The 21,854-nt window shown below is 36.3% G+C and overlaps 1 protein-coding gene across 5 annotated transcripts in view; it reads left to right on the top strand.

The window, feature by feature from the left end:
• Window positions 1–21,854, top strand: part of Kdm4c (lysine demethylase 4C) — a 461,014-nt gene that overhangs the window by 234,396 nt on the left and 204,764 nt on the right. For all 5 annotated transcript variants that reach the window (XM_004631706.2, XM_023715829.1, XM_023715827.1 and 2 more), the window contains 3 exons: window positions 10,259–10,440; window positions 12,059–12,272; window positions 14,009–14,085. In XM_004631706.2, coding sequence (XP_004631763.1) covers window positions 10,259–10,440; window positions 12,059–12,272; window positions 14,009–14,085 — 473 coding nt within the window. The remainder of the gene's footprint in view (window positions 1–10,258; window positions 10,441–12,058; window positions 12,273–14,008; window positions 14,086–21,854) is intronic.

The following is a 21,854-nucleotide window of genomic DNA, read 5'->3' on the forward strand; positions in this document are numbered from 1 at the left end:
GTTGTAGTAGTAAGCAGAAACACTGAAATGACACCTAGGAGTTAAAGACAGATAGATTTATTTTATGTTGATGGCACTGATAGGGATAATTCCCAAAATGTCAGGTCCTGATCTTTGGTGGTCTAGGGCTTTAATGAGATAAGCAAGCAGGAAGTACAGAGGTAGAGTGACTTGTCAATGGGGATTGGTTCTTAACAATGTGAATCATAGTGACCAGCGACGCATCACGTGACCAGTCATTTCTAAGAGACAGGAGCAACCGGAACTGGAACTATTACCTGGGCAACTAAGAAGCTGAAATATTGGGGGGGGGGGGTTTCTTTTACATAATGACATTTTATATAAATATTCATAGTTGATTAATCCTTGAATTTAACCTTCTAGTGCCTCCTAATATGGTCATGGTAAGATTTATTTGCATGTTTCCTTGAGGACACATTCTTTTGGATATTTTATAAAGGATATTAATCTTACCATGAATAATAACTGTTTTTTTTGCAAGTGAATGGGAAAATAATTTTTTCTTTCTATGTGAAAGAGATAAATCTTTTGGTGAAAATATGTGGGCAATAACTCTGTGTCTCCCTAGCCTGAATCTGACTGTGCCTATCTGTATTGTTATTCTAAGAGCTCAATATTTAGGGCATACATTTTAAGTAATTTTCTGTATGACCTTTGCAAAGATTATGCTGAAATTCCATGGGGGATGCAGACCGTTGTCTGTTGAAGCCAGAACTTGTAAATGCCAGTGAGTCTCAGCTCTGTGCCTGCTATCTCCTATAATCTGTTGGAAACCTGTAAGTTAGTTAATTGTAATTATTTTGTAGGAGGAGTAACTGAATTTTAGATTATATCCAAGCCAAAGTAAGATTCCAGGATGTATGAAGTATTCTTAGGTTAGATTAGATTACAGGAATGCTTACTTCACAGTAGTTTTATATCAGTTGAACTAATACTTTGAAGTATTTGTTATGACTTTTTACTTATGAAAGCTAGATGTGCACTTTTATATGGAAAGCACTATACATTGACTTATACAGAAAACCAAAAGTAAATAATCATTTTTTAAAAATTGTGTATCTGTACAATCTCTAAGATCACCTCAATGTGGTTTTAGTCTTCCTTTGAGAAATTTTATTTATTTGTGGGAACTCTGCAAATTAATACATTTGAAGTCTTTTAAAAATTCTCAGAATATCCAGAGATTCTCAAAATGAATTGCCATGAACCTAACCTCTTTAGAATGAGAAAGTTTTTAGGTTTCCTGGGGCTCCAAACTTACAGACCTCTTCTGTCCATCTACTGCCCTGTGACTCTTAGTCTCCCCAGGATGGAGGAGATGGAATCATTCGGTCAGCATCAGAAGTGAGCACTGACTCCTAGACTGGTAATTAAATATCAGTGATCTCGGGTCCTTTTGAAATTGGACATGATCTTTTAAACATGAGAATTGTTTATGGTCGTGCACAGAGGCCAGGTATGATTGGACTAGCAAGCCTGGGGCTGCTTTTAGAGATGCATTTAGGACTCACTGGGGAAGTGCCTGTGGCTGTTGTTTACAGGGTTTCCATCAAGTGGCTAATTATTTTGATTTTACTTAGGAGTAATTGTTCAGCCATAATATTTAGTCTCTTAGTGCTCAAATGTCACAGGTAAAATAAAATAGCTTTGGTTTAATTCATTATTCTTCTAGCACTGTTATTGAGTTCTGTGTACACATCTAATTCTACTCTTCCCTGTGACCTCTTAAATTTTTTTCAGAAGTACTCAGAGTATGAAGCAATGTTTGATTTCCTTGGTATTTGTCAGAAAGAATATTTTTAATACAAGTATAAAACAACAGTTCCATTTTATTGTGTACTTTATCCAGAAATTTAGTTGTTATTCTTTTATGAAATTCTGTTATAAAATGAAATTACTTACTGTATTTTAGTGATATGCCAAATAATTTCAGACAGCTATTGAAGTTGCTGCTGGTATGGCAGTCACTTTGATACATTTACCAAAGATAGTATCTGTGCTATCATAATAGTATTAGTTTTGGGGCTCACTCTATTTTATAGGATGACTGCTGAATCCATTGCTCAATTTTTCTTATTAGCATGAAGTTGCTGACAGTGTGGAGCCTGAAGCTGTGTTATAACCTGATTTTGCGAATTCAAAAGTGCTTGTACAGATTTAAGGAACTGCGTGGAGTTTGCTTTTATGTTTTTTTTTTTTTTTTTTTTTTTTTTTTTTTTCTTAACTGTGCAGTTTGGGATATAAGGCTTTAAAATTTTTTGTAACAGTTCTGCAAGTTTCTGCTATGGAGTGAGAGGTTCATCAAGGAAGCAAAAAAAGAAATACATGCAGTCAGCATAGACATTTTATGTTTTGTAGTGTTTTCTAACAGAACTTGCCAAAAAACCATTTTTAAATGTATTTGATACAGGGTCTCACTACACAGCTTGGACTGGTAGTGATCCTCCTATTTTCAGCCTTCCTAACACTGGAATCACAGGTGTGTGCCACCACATCCGGACTCATTCCCTGGCTCAGAGCACCTGGGGGTGGGGCCAGCACAGCATGCAGTACAGGGGATCAAACCCTGTTCATTGTGCTTGCCTAAGCAGGTGCTTAGTCCAGTGAGCTATCTTGCTGGCCCTTTACTTTGTTTTTGATTAAGATTCTCAGGTTGGTTATTGAAGCTGATTATGAAATTCTTGCTTGGGTACAGGAGCAGTCAACAGAAGAGTTTTTCAGATCTCTACTGTCAGTAATGCTAATACTTTTGGATGAAGATCTACATGTAAATGTAATTGATTCACAGTCCTTTTGGTTTTAGAAACTCTTATCATCTTATTTTGGGGTCACAAAGAAATTTCTTTTTTCTCTGTGTGTTTATCTAGTTGATTTACTTCTCAGAAATTGAACAGGAAAAGTTCAGAAGCATATTAAGTCATTTAAATGTAGCAATAGGGCCAGTGAGCTAGCTCAGTGGACTGAGTGGCTGTAGGCAAGTGCAGGGACTGAGGTTTGATCTGGGACCCCACATGCTGCACTGGCCCCACCCCTGGGTGCGCTGAGATGACCACTGAGACCAGGCATGGTGGTGCATGCCTGAAATCCCAGCACTAGGGAGGTTGAAAACAGGAGGATCACTATGAGTCCGAGCTCATAGTGAGACTCTGTACAAATTATATAAAAAGCCCCCAAAACATAGCAATAATAGATGCATAAAAAGCTAATATTTATTTTTATAAAAATAATGGGAGACATCAAAATGATGATACAGTAAGTCCCTGGCCTATGACACTTTTTTTTTTGTGGTATCAGGGATCAAACTCAGGAAATTGTGCTTGCCAGGCAGGCACTTACACTTGCTGAGCTGTTTCCCTGGCCCTAGTCCTTGACTTACAAATATTCAAGTTGGGGACTTTCACAGGATTATGAATTTTGTCAGATTATGAATGAATCCAAATTATGAATATTCTCCAGGAATGGAACTTCTTAGTAAATTATAGACAGTGTATAGAGCAGTGTTGGTGAACCTATATAGCACTTGTGCTGCAGTGGGCTGTTTATTTATTTATATATTTATATTTTTTTATTATTTTTGACAACTCATACAGAATTTTACTTAACAAAGTAATATGGATTTCACAGTATTTGTTGTAATACATGGTATTGTCTTACAACCAGCTATTCATATTACCAGATATAGGAAGAAGAAAAAACTGGAGCAATGTATAAGAAATTAAGAAAAGAAAAAGTACAAGCAATTGAAAAAAAGGAGACGAAACTAATTAGAGTATTGACTGCTTCTATTTCCATTTTTTTTCTTTTTAAAAAATTTTATTTATTTATTTTTTTGTCCTGTCAGAGGTGAATATTCTATTGGCATCTAAATACTATAAGTGTTTGAATTCAACTAAACATCTAATACTGTCTAGCAGTCTATAATATTAGTGGGTTATCCTCAGAAGTTATTGACTTGAGCCTTTTACAGCTCATTGTATTAATATGGATTTACTTTATATACCTCATGTTTATACTTTTCTACTGGATGGTTAAGACCAAGATATGGCAAGACCTATTTACCCAGAATTGTAACTTTTGTATCTGATAAGGTCAGCCAAGTACTCTCAGGATTTATCCTGTAGCTCTGTACCACCTTTTGTACATTCTTTTGTCAGTGTCTGACCTGAGGATGAGTCACAGCCATTGTTTGACCAATTTGCTCTCTGTGAAAGCTTGAGAAAATGTTTTTTCTCTCCATGTGACTCTCCCCAGGCTTGCAGTGGGCTGTTTAAATCTTTCAGAATTCTAAAAGATACAGGGTCTCCAGCACTTGTCTCTTAGCACTATATCAATTTGAGTGATTCTTCTTCTTCTTATTATTATTTTATTTATTTTTTTTGTGGCTGACTCAGCCCACCCTAGGGGCGGGGCTGAAGCCATATGTGTTGCTAGGTATCGAGCTGTGGGCCCTGCACTTGCCTAAGCAGATGCTTTAGGTTGCTGAGCTATCTTGCTGGTCAATTTGAATGATTATTGATAGGTGATAATACTGGCAGTAGTACTAAGGAAGCCACGTGGGAAATTATAGCACCTGGATGTGCAACAAAATTAAAAAAATATGCATATATTCTTGTAGACTGACTCTTTGGAACACAGGATATGGCATGGCCCATCACACCCAGATTCCAGTACTGCTTCAGTGGGCTGATCCTGTAAGCTCTGTCTGACAAACTCATGTTGGGTGAGTCTGTTGCTGAGCCAACAGCAGGTCCTTCTGCAGACTTGCAGTCAGTCTGCCCATATTTGTTGATAGGCTGATTGATGTTGGGCTTTCCTTGCAAATCTGATATGTGAAACTGGCCTAGGTCACTACTTATTATCAGGTACACAGATGTCAATCATGGCCACAAGGATTAGGAGATTCAGAAGTATCATTGTGCCACTAAGGGAAAGAAAGTCAATAGCCAACTGTAAAGGAATAGGGATTTCCATGCTGCTTCACAAAAAAAGTCAGAATCTTAAGTATCTCAGCTATGAGAGAATTAAGATAGACAACTAATCAGGAAAACAATACATAAAATTACTATTGCATCAAAGAAGTAGTAATCATAAACAAAGGGAACCATACAAAGTAGAGCTAAGAAACACAATGACTGTATAGAAAAGTTCCATAAAGTGCTTTTGCAGCAGATCTGATGTAGCAGAAGAATCAGTGAGTTTGAGACCAAATCATTTGCAGTTACTTAAAGGAATAGAAAAGAAAAGGGATGAGAAGAAGGCTAATAGATTTTGAAACTTCAGTGTAATTTTCAGGCGATGCTTAAAAGAGGAAATAGTTCCTGGGGCATTTGTCCTCATGACAGCATTAGTTACGTAGAGAAGGACTTGAAATGACTTCACTTTTAACATTCCATTCTTTGTACCATACAAGGATAACTGGATCACATTATTCATGAAAAATAGACCTGTGTTAGATATGAAACCTGCCAGTGCCTTTTAGACCTCTTGGACCCCTAACTATGAAAAAATAAAGTTCTTTCTATTCTCTTTAAATGATCCATCTTGTATTTTGTGGTACAAGTAGACGAAGATAAAAGTCAACAAGAATTATGAAACACCATCAAGGGTGTCTCAGAAGGAGCAGAGAAAAGAGAAAGTATCAGGAAGGTTATTTAAAGAAAAAAATGGCCAAAAATTTCCTGATCCTAGAGAGGAAAATCAGTGTTTTAATTCATGAGATCCAGAGAACCCCAAGTAGATTAACTATAATGAGATGTGTACTGCTGTGTGTTTTAATTAAGCTCTCAAAGGTCAAAGGCCAGAGAACTCTGAAAGAAACAGCAGCAAAGCACCTTGTCACATACCTGGAAATTTTCATTAGAGTACCTGAATTTCTCAGGAGAATCCTTGCAGAACACAGGACACTGATGATATATTAAAGTGCTGACATGAAACAAAAACAAAACCAACAGCCAAGAATACGGTACCTGACATGGCAGTTCTCCAGAAGTGAAAGACGATTAACAGAAGTGTGGAAGTTGGTCATCAATAGGCCTGCCTTATTTGCGATGTTAAAGGGAGTTCTTCAGGATGAAGAGAAATGTAACAAACATACAAAGACTATTTAATCCAACAGTGGCCCAATACATAGTTTTCTCAAGCACACACAGAGCATTGTCCAGAACAGTTTATATGTTAGCCACAAAACAGATATGAATAAATTTGAGAAAGTAGAAGGTATTGCAAGCCTTTTTTCTGATGCTATGGTATGAAACTGGAAATAAGTAATAGTTATTTTTTAAAATTCACATAAATGGAAATTAAATAGTATGCTCCCAAGCAAACAGTGGATCAAAGAAGATACTAAAAGGGAAATTGGAAAATATCTTCAAAAATAGAAATAGAAGGGCTGGCCAAATAGCTCAGCGCATTAAAGCACCTGCAAGCAGGCGCAGGGGTTGGGGGTTCGATCCCTGGGCCTACCGTGCTGGCCCTGCTCCTGTGGTGCACTGAGATGGCAATTGAGTTTGGGCATGGTGGCACATGCCTGTAATCCCAGCTCTTCGGAGGCTGTAAAGAGGCAGAACCCTATGAGTCTGATCTAGTAGTGAGACCCTGAATACCCTGTAGACCTTTCCCTAATATGCCAAAGAAAAAAAGAAAAAAATAAAAATGGATGACCAACTTGCCAAAACTTATGAAATATAAAAATTTCTTTACATAGATTATTATGAAACATCATATTGTGAAGTAATTATATACAAGTGGTTCCTTTTTTTAATTAATTTTATTGAGAAATATCAATGAGACAGTTTCAAAACTGATTAGTAGGAAAGTTTCATTAATTAATACATTGAATATTGTTGTGTTCATAGTGGCTATTCATGGTACATGACGCAGACATGATATCCTGTCCAAACACTGTATTAGTACAAATCTTTCTTCTCGTTGAATTTAGAGAAAGTAGCTGTATGTCTAACCTGTTTTGTATATACAGATACAAAATGATCCTTCATTTATATCCCTTTTTTTTTTTAGTTTTGTCAGAGATGGGTATTCAATTGCCATTTCAATATTGTAGGTGCATGAATTCAGCAAAAGAATCCAATATAGTCCAGTAGTCCATAACAGTAGTGGGTTATCTGTAGGACTGGCAATGTCAGAAGTTGACTTGAGCCTTTCACAGCTCAGCCTATTAATATGGCTTTACTTTATACCTTGTTTTTATATTTTCCTGCTAGATTGTTAAGAGCAAGACAAAGCAAGACCTATATAACAAGAAATGTAATACAAGTGGTTCCTATACAACATTAGAGGTCTGAGTTTAATCCTTGGTGCTGGGGTGGGGGGAGCAGGGGAGTATTTAGGGGCCAGGGAGATAGCTCAGTAGAATAAGTGCTTGCCTGGCAAGCTTAGGGTCCTGAGTTCAATCCCTGGTTCCACCAAAAAAAAAAAAAAAAAAAAAAAAAAAAAAAAAAGCCATTAGAAGTCAAGTAGTCAACTGCAGTTGTAGAAGGGAGTAGGACTAAGTGTGTGCTTAGGTAAGCGCTAGGGCCAGGGTTCCATCCTGGTGCGCTGAGCTGGTGATGGAGTCCGGGCATGGTGGCGCATGCCTGTAATCCCAGCACTAGGGAGGTAGAAATCAGGGAGATCACTATGAGTCCGAGCTGCGTAGTGAGACACTGCACAGAAACATACAAAAGAAAGCCATAATAGAAAAATCCCACTTTACTAGGTGTTGGAAGATTAATGGTATGTTTGTAAAAGGTGAATACATGGAACAGAATCAGAAAGCAGAATGGAAAATGATGTTTGATGACTGAAATGGGAGTTTATCTTTAGAATCATGTGATGTGATAAGAGTATTGAGATACTTTGAGGGGACTCCTGGCTCATCCTTCCCCAGAAGGAGGATTCCTAGAGGGCTGTGGTTTCTAGTTACATATGGATGTCATAAATCTGGAAAAAACAGGGTCAGAGTTAGTGCTTGTATTAGTAGCATGACTCTAGGGCAGGCATGAGTTTTTGGAGACAGGGAAGAATGAAGAGTTTGTGGAGGGCATTTCAGCATTATAAAATATTTAAAGCTTTATTAAAATTTAAGTAGCTATCACCATACTTAGAATTGACTCATTGTCCCGATAAAAGATTATAGCCTCAATTTTATAAACAGATTAAAAGAAAATAACATGATTGAGTGGATATTTTATACATATATATATATATATATAATAGAGAATATTCAAGGAAGCATATCACTTTAAAATTTTAAAAAGTTTCACATTGCATTTTTGATATTAATGTGTGTTCATATTTTAATTTTTTGATACAGGGTCTCACTACACAGTTCATACTCATAGTGATCCTCTTGTCTCAGCCTCCTCAGCACTGGGATTACAGGCGTGTGCCACCATGCCTGATTTCAGGGTCAGCCTGGAGCAGGGCCAGCATAGCATGCAGTACCGGGGATCAGACTTGGGTCCTTGCACTTGCTGGCAGGTGCTCAGACTGCTGAACTCTCTAGTCCTGCAATTTTAATATTGGGTGGGGGGGAAGTAAACCTCCACATGCTAATCTCTTCTGTCCTTGTGCATCAAAGCATTTGTATCCAGTGTTAATTTTCTCTATTCCCAGTACTTTTTTCTTTCTGTTGTACATGGTTGCTGCCATGATGCTGCTTTTTTTTTTCTTAAATTCAGGACTCTATAGTGACGGCAAAACACATGCTGATGGAGGAAGGCCCTAGCTTCAGGTTTTTTGGCCTGAGACAGGTATAGAGCAGAGCACTCTCCCAGGGTACTGTTGAGCACGAGAAAGCACAGTGTGACTGAGTTGCTGTGTGCCAGGCCTAGCTGTCAAAGGGGAACTGGAGAGGCTGCTCAGCTCTGCCTGCAGCCTGGCACTCCAGGACACTGCTGGGGACTGTCCTCAGCCCTGCTGCTTTATCCTCGTCAGTAGTAATTGGAAGATTTGGGGATTCTTCACATTAATTTATAAACAATCCCAGGGATTAATGCCTCACTGAGCTGTGTGTTTTCAGTCTTTTTGAATAAAGCAGGTGGTTCACTAAAATTATATTTAGAAGCCAGTAAGCAGTCACCATGTGTTTTCATTTCCATGGTTATTTTTCCTTTCTGCTTGATACCAGGGGTTGAACCTTTTTATTTTGAGACATTGTCTCACTAAGTTGCCCAGGCTGCACTCAAATTGAGATCCTCCTACTTTAGCCTCCTCCCAGGGTATTGGGAGTATATGCATTTGTTACCATACCCAGTTGCTTTTTAATTTCATCTTTAATATGTGTAAGACATGCTGGGTAGGGGCTGGTGAGATGGCTCAGTGGTCTAAAGCACCTACTTAGAACAAGCTTAACAAAGCAAAGGGACCACGGTTCAATCCCCCAGCACAACATGCCAGCCAGCCCCGCCCCATGGTGGGCTGAGCTGGCCACACACACACACACACACACACACACACACACATAAATAAAAATTAAAAAAAAAAAGACATGCTGGGTTATGAATTCAGGACTTAATGATACTTAAATTTGCTGGTTAACCTTTAATTCCAGTCTTTTATTTATGAACTCTTAGTTTTCATGTCATGTCTTACATGGTGTAGTGTAGAGCAGTTGATGTGTATCCAGTTTATCTTTAGTAGCAGATTATTTCATCATAAATGGAGGCAAAGAATCTTACCTTTGTTTTCATATACTTTTTTATACATGTGTTACCAGCATATTGCTTGACATTATAATTGTTGTGTAAATGTCATTGATTATTGAACCCAAAAATAATATTAATGAAGTCTCAGTAATAAACTTTTATTGAACCAGGTACTACGTTAGGAGAAAAGATAAAATATTGATAAGGCTGTAATGGAGTTGGATAATTTCCTAATAACTAAATGACAGGCTTAATGCACATGACTTTATTTTACCGTGAGCAGCGTCATAGTAGTGCTTGAAATGCAGAAATAATGAAATTGAAAGGAGGGAGCAATGTAATGATTCCTGGCAGGGGTGGAAGATGACAAAGGTAAGCTGGTTTTCTGGTCAGATCATCTGATCTGGTCTTCGATGGATGGAAACACAACTTGCTTTGATCCATTTATCTCAGGATGCATTATTAGACAAAATAGCTTGCTGTTTGACATTAATATCATGGATATTTTGACATATGTGGTTCTTTTATATAAAGAGGATAATTGCTTTACCCTGGTTCTCTGCTCATTGTGTTCTCATACCCTCTTCTTTAAGAATTGCCTGAAGTTGCATCAATAGAAGAGGAAGTAGAAGAAACAGAATCTTGGGCAAAGCCTCTCATCCACCTTTGGCAGACTAAGTCTCCTAACTTTGTGGCTGAGCAGGAGTATAATGCAACTGTAGCAAAAATGGAGCCACACTGTGCCATTTGCACCCTGCTTATGCCGTACTACAAGGTAATTGGGGGTGTGACTGTCAGCACATTCTGTCCTTGTTGTACTTTATGTGACTGTACCTCCATGAAGTCACCTTTGAATCATTGTAGGTTTGTTGCACAATCAGAAAAGAAGGGGGTAGTACTTGTTAGCAAATGGCCTTCATAGAACAACACACATTTCCAACATGTTCTCTAGGAACCATTTTTTGGACATTTTATCTTTTTTTAATACTCCAGTTTATTTGAAGGAAGAAGCAATTCCAACCCTCTGCTCCTTTTTTTTTTTTTTTTTTTAAACCAGGAAACACAAACTTAAAACTTAAAAAAATGAAAACATAAAATAAGAAGTTAGATCTAGTTCTGTTTTATGTTTGAAAACGTGAATCTCCAAAGGTCTAAATGTCTGCTCTTGATGAGATTTTTAATGTTTCTCTTGATCTTCCCATGAGGGACATGCCAAAGACACAGGCATCCCTAAGTACAAAATGAATGTTTAGCCCGCGCTCCATCAGTCAGGGGTCTGTGCGGCTGCTTTTGTCATGAGCACTTGTATGTCCACCAGCGTCTAAGCTCAAGGGGAGTCACAGTTTTACAAACAGATGAAAACATCTGCCGGAAGCTAGTGCAGGTGGAATTACATGGTCTGCTTTAAGGTACTGTATTATAGCATAATATGAATATTACATTTTTGTCGTATTTTCATCAACAGAATCAAGAATACTTAATTCTCAGAGTTCTATGTAATAGTAAACTTTCTGTTCAGATGTTTTAGATCAAGAAAATGTGTGATATTTCATATTTTTAGAAAATTATAAATAGAAGCGGTTTCCCCTCTTCCAAATGTTTTCTAGTAGGGCACTAGTGAGTGACAAATGTTATTATTTCATTTAGCCATTAAATTTCTGCATTTTGAATTTTTTAATTGATTCTCATTTTGACATTATAATCTACCTATGTATTTTCCAATAATAGCAAATTCAACTAATTCAGTAAATTTAAATAATGTATTATCTCTCAAAATAATGGTGTGTTACATATCGTTCCACATGAATACTAAGCATTTTTCATGTATTTTGGTAAGAGATGACAGCTTTATTTGACACAGGGTCCTTTCTTATTTGATCACATTTATCAGTTCTGTTTCTTGCTATTTAAATAGCCTTTGTGGTGAGGTAAATATCTCTGATGCCTCTCTAAATGCTATTGCCCATATTAAAACACTTCCAAATATTACTAGCTAGTATTTTTCACTAAATGAAAGCAGGTATTAACTAGTGCAAATAAAGATGGAAGGAAAATGCATCAGAAGAACTGCTGCTTTCTGTGTACTGTCTGGAAGGGCAGTGCTAGCAGCTCATCACCTTCTCGTATGGGCAGGTATGCAGAATTATTCTCTTGTTATTATGTATAAGTACCATGCTAACCGATTGCGCCACTGGAGCTTCATTATTGTAGATTAGCTTTTGCACGTGAGTCTGAGAAGGAGCGTTGAAAGCTAATTCTTTGGTTAAGGAGAACTGGAAGAAGAATAAAAGTTAGAACGCAGTGGGCGTACAGGTTTGAATGCATGGGAGTCACCAGAATGAATGGTGAGTGTGTTTCTGTTTCTACTCATGTGGAATTGTTGTTTTTTTCAGCCAGATAGCAGCAATGAAGAAAATGATTCTAGATGGGAGACAAAATCAGATGAAGTGATTGCATTGGGAGGAAAGACTAAGCCCCTCATTCCAGAGATGTGTTTTATTTATAGTGAAGAAAATATAGAATATTCTCCACCCAATGCCTTCCTTGAAGAGGATGGAACAAGTCTTCTGATTTCCTGTGCAAAGTGCTGTGTACGGGTTCATGCAAGTAAATAAATCTTTAATGTATCAGTCTCTGGCCCTTAATATTTCATGTAGGCCTTATTTCTTACCCCTTGAGACCTACGAATTATTGCACTGAAGTGTCTGATTCTTAATGATTAGATAAGCTTTCCTCACATTTCTTCTAGTAAAGGATGCGTGTGTAATCATTCTTGTTTCCATTTTTGTGCAGTGCTAGTAGGGAATAGTTCTGGGTTTTGTTTGTGGTCCTGCTGAGGTCCTTTTGTCATGGAGCTCCTTTCAAAGGCTTGAATTGCCCTTACTTTAAGATATAGTTTGTAAAAGGTAAATACAAATGTCTGATGTTGATTAATGACTATTTTGTGTGTGTGGCTTTTTAGTGAGAAATGAATATTTCCTTGGTGATTTGGAGAGTTGCTGTTGTACCAAGTTAAAGTTTTGTTTGTGCTAAAACTGTTGAAATCTCTCTTGTTTCTTGGGGTGGACAGTCATCACAATAATTTATTCCCAGGAGATGGTTAAATTCTCTATCTATCTCAGTTTGTTATCTTTACACAGGTGAACAGTGGTAAATATAAACATAGCCTGCCATCAAATCTTATAGAATATGTAAAAGAGATTTGTTATGTAATACAACTCTATTTTAAAGCATTTTATTACTCTAGATTTTAGTCAGTCACTTATTCTATTAATGTGCTTATGTGATCTGTCTGTCTCTCAATGGATATGGCAGTGTAGTTTGTATGATTTATAACATAATTATCATCATCTATATTTACCCCAGAGCTATAATAGTTTAAAATATTTCAGTAGACTTGAAATAGTCTGTTGACTTCCTTGAGTGATTTGGACATCATCTACCTGAAATATAATACATCTTTTTGTTATATTGATAGCAATTAGACATACCCACACAATATTTATAGTACTGTGTACTTCAGAATGTACCAGACTACTAAAACTAGGGAGTCAGTATTGGTTCTTCAGTGCAGTAGCTACACATTTTAACCATTGTTTTTTTCATGAACATGTGTGTTCTGAGTATCTGATGGACTTGGCTAACTATGATAGGCATTTGTTATTTTCTGTTCTTATCTCAGAGAGTACCAATAGTTGATATTAGAACTATATCCTTTAAATCATGTAAAACTCTTATTTTGAGAAGTCAAGACAACATGTTTCTTGATGATATGTAGATGCTACACGTATTTGTACCCAGTCATCTTCTTAGTTATTTGAAGGCCAGGCATTCAGCGCTAGACAAACCAAATTGAGACTATCTCTTTAATACTAATCTTTAGTTTTGCAACCTTTGCCATGTCACTGAAATGATAGCTAATTAGATTTAATTTTTGAAATGTAATTTGAAATTTCATTAATTAAAGAAACTAATATGTCAAAAATTGTTTATTGTATTATTTTAGCACTTTCCCAAACTTTGCTTCATGAATTGGAACATTTTTTGGAATGTTTATATGTGAGTCAAAGACTCGAATAGTTTAGAAATTTCATGATTGCACATTCAGTTGAAGATCAGTGTTTAGACCCACATTCTCCTATTTTTGGGGGACTAATTCTTGGGAATTATGAAGAATGAGAATCAAAATTATCTTTGAGACAGGCTTGCTTATGTTTTGTTCTGCCAGTGGAAGTACCAAATAGTATAGTAGGTGGCTAATGTAGTTTTATTTTGTTGTTCACGTATGTAGTATTTTAAAGATATGAGTGACCTAATATGTGGATTCGTATTCTTATTTCTAGGTTGTTATGGTATCCCTTCTCATGAGATCTGTGATGGATGGCTTTGTGCCCGGTGCAACAGAAATGCATGGACAGCAGTATGTAGCCTGCTTTAGTAATGCTTTACCCTCCTCTTACCCTGTGGGTCTGTGTGGGCACAAGAAATCTGCTAGAAAATAGGTTTGCACACTTGTTCTTGTGTGTAGTTCTACACTTATTTATATTTCTATTCTCAAAATTATCCTATATGCTGACATTTAAAAAACATTAGGTAAATTTCTCTTCTTTTAAACCTATAGTGTAACAACCCCACATTCACATTTTTAAGACAGAATTTTGTTTCATTTTTTTGTTTAGCCTCATTTTTTCAGTCCTTATAAAATAAGCATTATAAGTAACTGTCATGGTAGAATACTTAGTGACCCCTGAAGAAACCATGATGATCTCCAACTTTTGCTCTAAAAAAACCCACCCAATCACACAATTATTTATCCTTACATTTATATCTTAACAAATTTATAGAGTATTTGCTCTGCCAGGCATTATTGTGAAGTTTAGACAGAAACTTGAACATCAGTGATCTGTTACTCCAGTAATCTGCCACCGAGTACTCTTGGTCTAAATTTTTTTTCCTAGAATCCGTGCAGAAATTCCTCTTATATCCAGTCTTTGATTCTGGTTTCACTAATGTACTTTATTACACATTTTGCCATTTTTTTAATCTTAATTTTTCTTAAAGGCTATCTTGTCTTCCGAGAGAAATAAACATTCTGAAAAGTGATGACCTGCAAGATCACAACACTCTGTTATCTTAGAGCAGATACTGACTTTATGCTTTCAATTATAAGAGTGGCCTTTTATTTTTTCTTCATTGACCACTAGTAGAGAATTAAGTTTTCTTGCAGCCAACAGTGAAAACAAAAATATAAGGAATATGTCCTACGTGATATAAATTTATGTTATGCTTACATACAGTGAGCTCTCTGTATGGAAGTAGATATATGGTGACTATAAATATGAGTGAGATCTCTGAATGATTTTATTGCCAGTATTCACTTTGAGAAGTGAGGGAGAGGGGTGGAAATTAGGACACTCTTTGTAATCCAAATAATATGATCCATTTGATGTCAGTGGTAACAGAAGCTACTATTCTAGTAGGCCTGGAAAACATTGTGATGTGTACTTTGTTATAATCAATACAAGTAACAAAGTCTATGTAAATAAAAAGCATCCTTAAAAATGATTGGGCAAATTCAGACCCTAGTAACTGCAGGTCTTATTTCGTTGTATGAGCCAAAGTAAAGTCTTACAGAACCAGTTTTGACTCATTAATGTTGAAAAATTAGAAATGAATGTAGAAATGAGAGGCTATCTAGTGGAGTTAGTTCCTCAAGGCTTTAAGAATTTTTGTTTTGTTCTCAGTCTGGGTCTTTGTGCCTTAGTGTTGAGCATGCTGCTGTCCAAGGTACCATGTGCTTATAGAACCAGGGCGAGGCCTGTGCCAACAATTAGGACCCTCCTGCGGGATCTGATTACTTTTGCTTTTTTCATGTGACATGATCAAAAAAAAAAAAAAAAAAAAAAGTAATGCTCATTCATCTCTCTTTAGACCTGATTCAAAGCATTTTTATATTAATCTGAACTCTTTGCCCCTTCAAAAGCTACAATATGCCATTTTTTGTTAAATTGATGTTATGTAAATTATTTCAATTTGCTACAGAACTGGTAACTCATAATTTTAGTGACTTTCAGTCCCGCATAGTTTTCTTGCTGGCTGGCTTTCTTTTCTTTTCTTCCACCAAGTACTGTTGGTCTAAATTGTTTTTCCTAAAATTCATGCAGATATTTCACTTATATCCAATCTTTGATTTTGGTTTCACTAATGTACTTTATCACACATTTTTTAACCTTAATTTTTCTTGAAGATTATCTTGTCTTCCAAGAGAAATAAACATTCTGAAAAGTGATGACCTGCAAGATCATTTTCTTTTCTTTTTTTTTCTTCTGTCTCCTTCCTTTCTTCCATCCTTCTCTTCCTCCCTCCTTCTCTCCCTCCCTATTTTCCTTTCTTCCCTCTCTTTTCCTCCCTTTCTCTCTCTTTTTTTTTTTTTTTTCTAATTTAGTGGTACTTGGGATTGAACCTAGTGGCTTACATGTTGTTGGGCAAGTAGTCAATTACTGAGCTACATCTCCAGTTCCAAACTACTTACTGTCTTACTTTAAATTGCAAATTAGTGGAGCATTGTGGTGCACATCTGTAATTGTAGCACTTGGAAGGCTGAGACAGAAGGATTGCTGTGAGTTCAAGGCCAGCCTGCACTACATAGTGGGACCCTGTCTCAAAAATTATCCCTACCAACAAAAGGAAATTATCTGAATTCTTAGTGACTATCAATTGTCTATTCAGCTTACCCATTTCTTTTTAATGTATTTAGTACAGAGTCCACAGGTTCTCACTACACAGATCGGAGTCATAGTGATCCTTCAGTTTTCAGTCTCCCAAGTGGTAGGATTACAGGCTCGTGCCACCATGCCCAGTCTCAATCACTGGCTCAGTGCGCCCCAGGTGCAGGGCTGGCATGGCATGCAGGGGATCGAACCCCAGTCCATGCATCTGCCTACGAAGGCACTTTAATCAGTTTATAAATTTTGGGTGAACTTTATCTATGGGGTTCCATTTCTCTTACAGAATAATTGAATCTCAGCAAAGAAATAGTATTGATAGTCTGACTTCAATATCTAGATTTAGTATGGTAGTGATTTTGGCAGTATTAATATTTACTAAACACTTAAGTTTGATTTCTTTGAATTTTGTGACTAGCATGATTGAATTATAAAAGTTTTTCAGTGTGACTTTCTTAGGACTCGTATTGTCACCTTTAGATTCCAGAGTAGCCATATACAGCTTTTTAAATGGAGGCTCTGAAGGAATTCATGAAAATCTAATAGTGAAGCTAAAGTGTAATGATATTTCAGTGTTGGGTTATTGTTCACAAACTCATTCTTAGTTATTTTATAGGATTTAAAAATGTATACCTTATGAAGGTAAGAGTTTATTCATCAGGAATGAAAAACAAATTTCTGAAGCATATTTAGCTTAGATAGAATTATGTAACATAATTATTTTAATTGTTTCCTTTGTGGTAAGTTCTTTTGAACTCTGTTTTTAAAAGGTATATATAAAAAATATGTGTGGTGATTTTGTTTTCTGAAATGTCTTCAGGGGGGCAGGTTTGGGTATTGAAAACAAAGTCTGCACAAATTGGGCTATATCCCTAGCCCTTCTTAAATTTTGAGACCCATTTTTTCTAAGTCGCCAAGTTGCCCAGGCTTGACTAGAACTCACAGTGCTCCTACTTCCTTCTCCCAGTGGGATTACAGGTGTGCACCACTATGTCCAGTTTAAAGAAGCATCTTAAAAAAATAAGACTGCAGTATAATTGTACTGTATTATGGAATTGTGAATACATTATTTTGTGGAAAAGCAAAAGCTTCTTAAATTTATTTAATCTGATCCCTGACAATAAATGAATTAATGTATTAGAGTATAGTAATTTTTATCAGCTTCTACCTGGAGAAGATAACAAAAGATTCATGTAAATCTGAAAGTAAAGCTTGCAGCCCCAGTGTTTCTTTGTAGAGCAGTTCTAAGGAATAGATGTCACTCTGGACTCAGGTATTTGTCACTGTTTAAGTAACTGAAGGTCACTTCACCCTGTTGCATTTGTCTCTGTGGCATTCCTAATACATGGTATAATGTTTGATCATTTTAAGATAATAGAGAGAGTGACATTATATTGTTAGGGACCAGATCTTTGTTTTTAATGTTCGGAGGTTACTTTATCTAATTGTTTCAGTGAAAGTAGAAACCAAGTAACTGTATTGCAGCTTCAGATGTCTATGTTTAAGAAAGCAAGTAATTGTGGTTTTTGGATTATGCTGCAACTTGGATTCCGGCATTATCGTTCTATTTTCATTTTAAAAATAAAATCCTACGAGTACCCATGCCCTTAAAATCAGGTTGTATATTTTATAGTTATAATTATCATTGATTTAAGCCTTGGTTGTCTCGTATTTTAGTATTGCTCAAACAAAGACAGCAGTATGAAAGCTGTATTTGAAATTATGGCTTTATAGCTCAGATGTATTAGATTATTTTATTTTCAGCTCTATTTTATAGAGCCCTCTTTTCTCTGTTTATTATGTTATCCTTTTGGAGAACACTTCAAACATTGTGGGTCCTTATTCTTAGATCTGTTCATCTAGGTCGAGGTGCTGATTGACTGTAAAACACCTAGATGGACATTAGTAGTCTTCATAAGCAGCTTTCACTATCATGTATGTTGTTATAACAAAACCTGTATCTCCTTTCCCCCCGAAAGATCCTGGAAGAAATATCAAATTTCCTGAAAAGAAACATCTGTCAAAGTGTTAAATAATCCCTCATTTTTTTAAGGGGGGTGCTGCCAAAAGTTTCTTTGAAAAGTGGGAGGTGAGAAGTCATGGAGGAAACCTGCAAGTGAATCTGCAAAGCCCTGAAGAACAAACTTAGGCCAAACAAAGAGAAGAAGGGATAAAAGCAAAATAAAAGTACATGCTGCATTTGAGAAGCAGTGCAGGATACTATGCAGATTCAAACATGGTATCCTGTACAAATCCTTCAACTACTTACCTGCCCTTAAAATCAGGTTGTGTATTTTTATCATCATTTTTATCTAATTTTCTATAGTTTGTATTTGTTATGGGCACAAATTTGTACTATAGGCTCCTGTTGTTTAAAAATGTGACCCTAATATTCTTACCTTAAAAAATATACAATTTGTATTTCTGAGTTTTTCCTGTACTCTTCGTTTTTATTTCTATGTTGAAAACTGCTCAGAGCCCAGGTGTATCTCTGAAATACCTAAAAGGTACATTAGGCCCCCGCTTTTAATTATGAAGGAAGATATTCATTGTCTATAATAGGCTGGCAATCTAAAAATGTGCTCTTATTATAAAAGTTAATCTAAGTTCTCTCTAGAGTAGTAAAAGGTATCTGCTAATTAGTAATAGCAATATTTTTACATGTGATCTTTTGAACAGTTCATAACATAGAATTCTAAAGGATAAATGTGAGCAGTTTCAAGGATTTTAAAGAGGGTGTGAGTGGGATTCTCTTAAAATTGAGGCATAGGCTACCATGTTTGAATCTGCATAGTATCCTGCACTGCTTCTCAAATGCAGCATGTACTTTTATTTTGCTTTTATCCCTTCTTTTTGTTTGGCCTAAGTTTGTTCTTCAAGGCTTAGCGGATTCACTTGCAGGTTTCCTCCATGACCTCTCACCTCGTACTTTTCAAAGAAACTTTTGACGCCCCCCCCCCTTAAAAAATGAGGTGGTATTTAACACTTTGACAGATGTTTCTTTTCAGGAAATTTGATATTTCTTCCAGGATCTTTTGGGGGAAAGGAGATACGGGTTTTGTTATAACAAGGTACGTGATAGTGAAAGCTGCTTATGAAGACTACTTGTGAACTAAGCACATGCACTGCAGAAAGCAGTGTGTAATGCAGGGTCAAGCTCGGAATGCCCGTCAGTCTCGTCTTCTAATTACATACTGATTGTCATGACATACCAATTATTGCCATACTGTCTCTCAAGTAAGTGTTTACTTAAAAAGAGAAAGGGCAATAAATGAATTCAAGAGACCAAAAAAAAAAATAGTAATTATAATTATAATGTCTTAAGACTGCCCTGCTACAAAGCTGTATATTATTAGATTTCTGAATTTCTGTGTAAAAATATAAATGCTTATTCTTATTTTTTAAAAATATTTTTTTTTTAATCTTTTTCCTTCATATTCTGGAGGGACTCAAAGTTTAACATATCAAGACCTGATGGAAAATGCCTGTTCCATGTTATGGTTAAGATATTTGTTATCCAAACAGATAGTGAGGTTAAGCTCAACTCCCTATGTTGAAGGGTAACAAGAATAAGCCTCTCTTCTGGAAGGTTAACAACCTAAGTTTGCAGACCAAAAGTTAGAGAAAAAGAAGGGTTGCAAGACCGCCAACAGTTTGGCCCTAGCCTTTCAAGGTCAGTGAAGACTCAGGACATAAGAGAGCCTGTACTATAACATCTTATAACTCAGTTGTGTCCCAAATTTTCTGATCAAGTAGATTATGGGGCCACAGAGGAAAATTAATGATGATGTAGAGTATGCCTAAGGAGAGTTACATGGAGAGAAAACATTCTCTCAGGCTTTCACAGAGAGCACATTGGTCAAGTAATGGCTGTGACTCATCCACATGGCTGTCACTGACAAAGGATCTACAAACTGCGGTACAGGGTTTCAGGTTAAATCCAGAGGGGATTTGACTGACCTTATCAAATACAAAAGTTACATTTCTTGTTATACAAGTCTTGCTTTATCGTGGTCTTAACCATCCAGCAGAAAAGTATGAAAACGAATAAAAAGTAAAGCCATATTGATATGCTGAGCTGTAAAAGGCTAAAGTTAACAACTTTGGACATTGGCAGTCTGACGGCAAACCCACTACTATTATTGACTACTGGACTATATTGGGATATTTTGCTGAACTCATACACCTACAGTATTTAAACGAGAATGGAATGCCCTTCTCTGAAAAAATTAACCAAAAAAGTGGGACAGAAATGAATGACCATTTTGTATCTGTATACTCAAAATAGTTAGGATAGATATACAGCTCCATTCTCTCTCTTTTTTTTTTTTTTAGTACCAGGGATCAAGCTCAGGACCTTGCATTTGCCAGGCAAACACTCAACTGAGCTATCTCCTTGGCCCTCCATTCTCTTGAATAGAGAGGTTTGTTCTAATAGTGTTTGAGACAGGATATTATGTCTGCATCTTTTACAGTGAATAACCACTAAGACAACAATATGCAGTGTATTAATTATTGAAAATGTGCTAGTAATCGGTTGTGAAACTGTCTCATTTCTGTTTCTCAATAAAATTATAAAAAAAAAGTGGCAAAAAGAGGACTACTAATGTCCATGTAGGTGGTCAGATTTGTGACTTTGCTAAGTGGTGAGTTGCCAATCGTCTGTATGTGGCAGTGTTGCCTGTGCTGTCAGTTTTCTTTGTTATTTGAAAAACTCCAAGTAAAGTGTCATTTATGCTCTGTGTTACTAGGGACATTTTATTACCTGAAATAATTCGTGTAGAATAAGGCAAGTAAAAGTATAGCTCACATATCTCCATTATAAATGAAATCTAGGTGTAAGTGAGATTTAAGAGCAGTGGAACAAGGAGGTTCAGCTAGAGGTATTTATTTGTTTAGTTTTTCTCTAAGATTCCTTGATTCTGTTTTGCTTTGTGTTTACATTTTGCTTTAAATTTCCTTAATATCTGGGGACTTTTAAGACAGTTGCATTTCATCTAGTTAGAGGTGATAAATAACAGTAAAGTATAAGAGTAACATGTATACTAATAATTATTGGCCAGATGATAATTTTCAAGTTATTACACATTTTCATCATTATACATTATTTACCAGTGTGAACACTATGTATGATATCATTATAGCAGATACATTTTATTACACATTTGTCTAAACCTATAAAATGTTTAACACCAGAAGTAATCTAAATATAAGCTATGTATTCTGGTTGATAAGGGTGTATCTGCACAGGTTCAAGGCTTGTAACAAATGCACCTCTTTGGTGGCAGTGCTGAAGATGGGAGAGGATGTTTATGCATGTCAGGAGGGAAGCTGTGAAAAAGCTCTTTTTCCTCATTTTCTTCTCTCCTGTCTTAAGTTGTCTGTTAGGGGTGCTTTGCAAAGCACTTTATTGCTCCAAATTTCTTTTTATTTTAGTATATCCCTTTATGTTCAGGAGAATTTG

The sequence above is a fragment of the Octodon degus genome, unplaced genomic scaffold (assembly GCF_000260255.1).
Source record: "Octodon degus isolate 3935 unplaced genomic scaffold, OctDeg1.0 scaffold00044, whole genome shotgun sequence".
NCBI lineage: Eukaryota > Metazoa > Chordata > Mammalia > Rodentia > Octodontidae > Octodon > Octodon degus.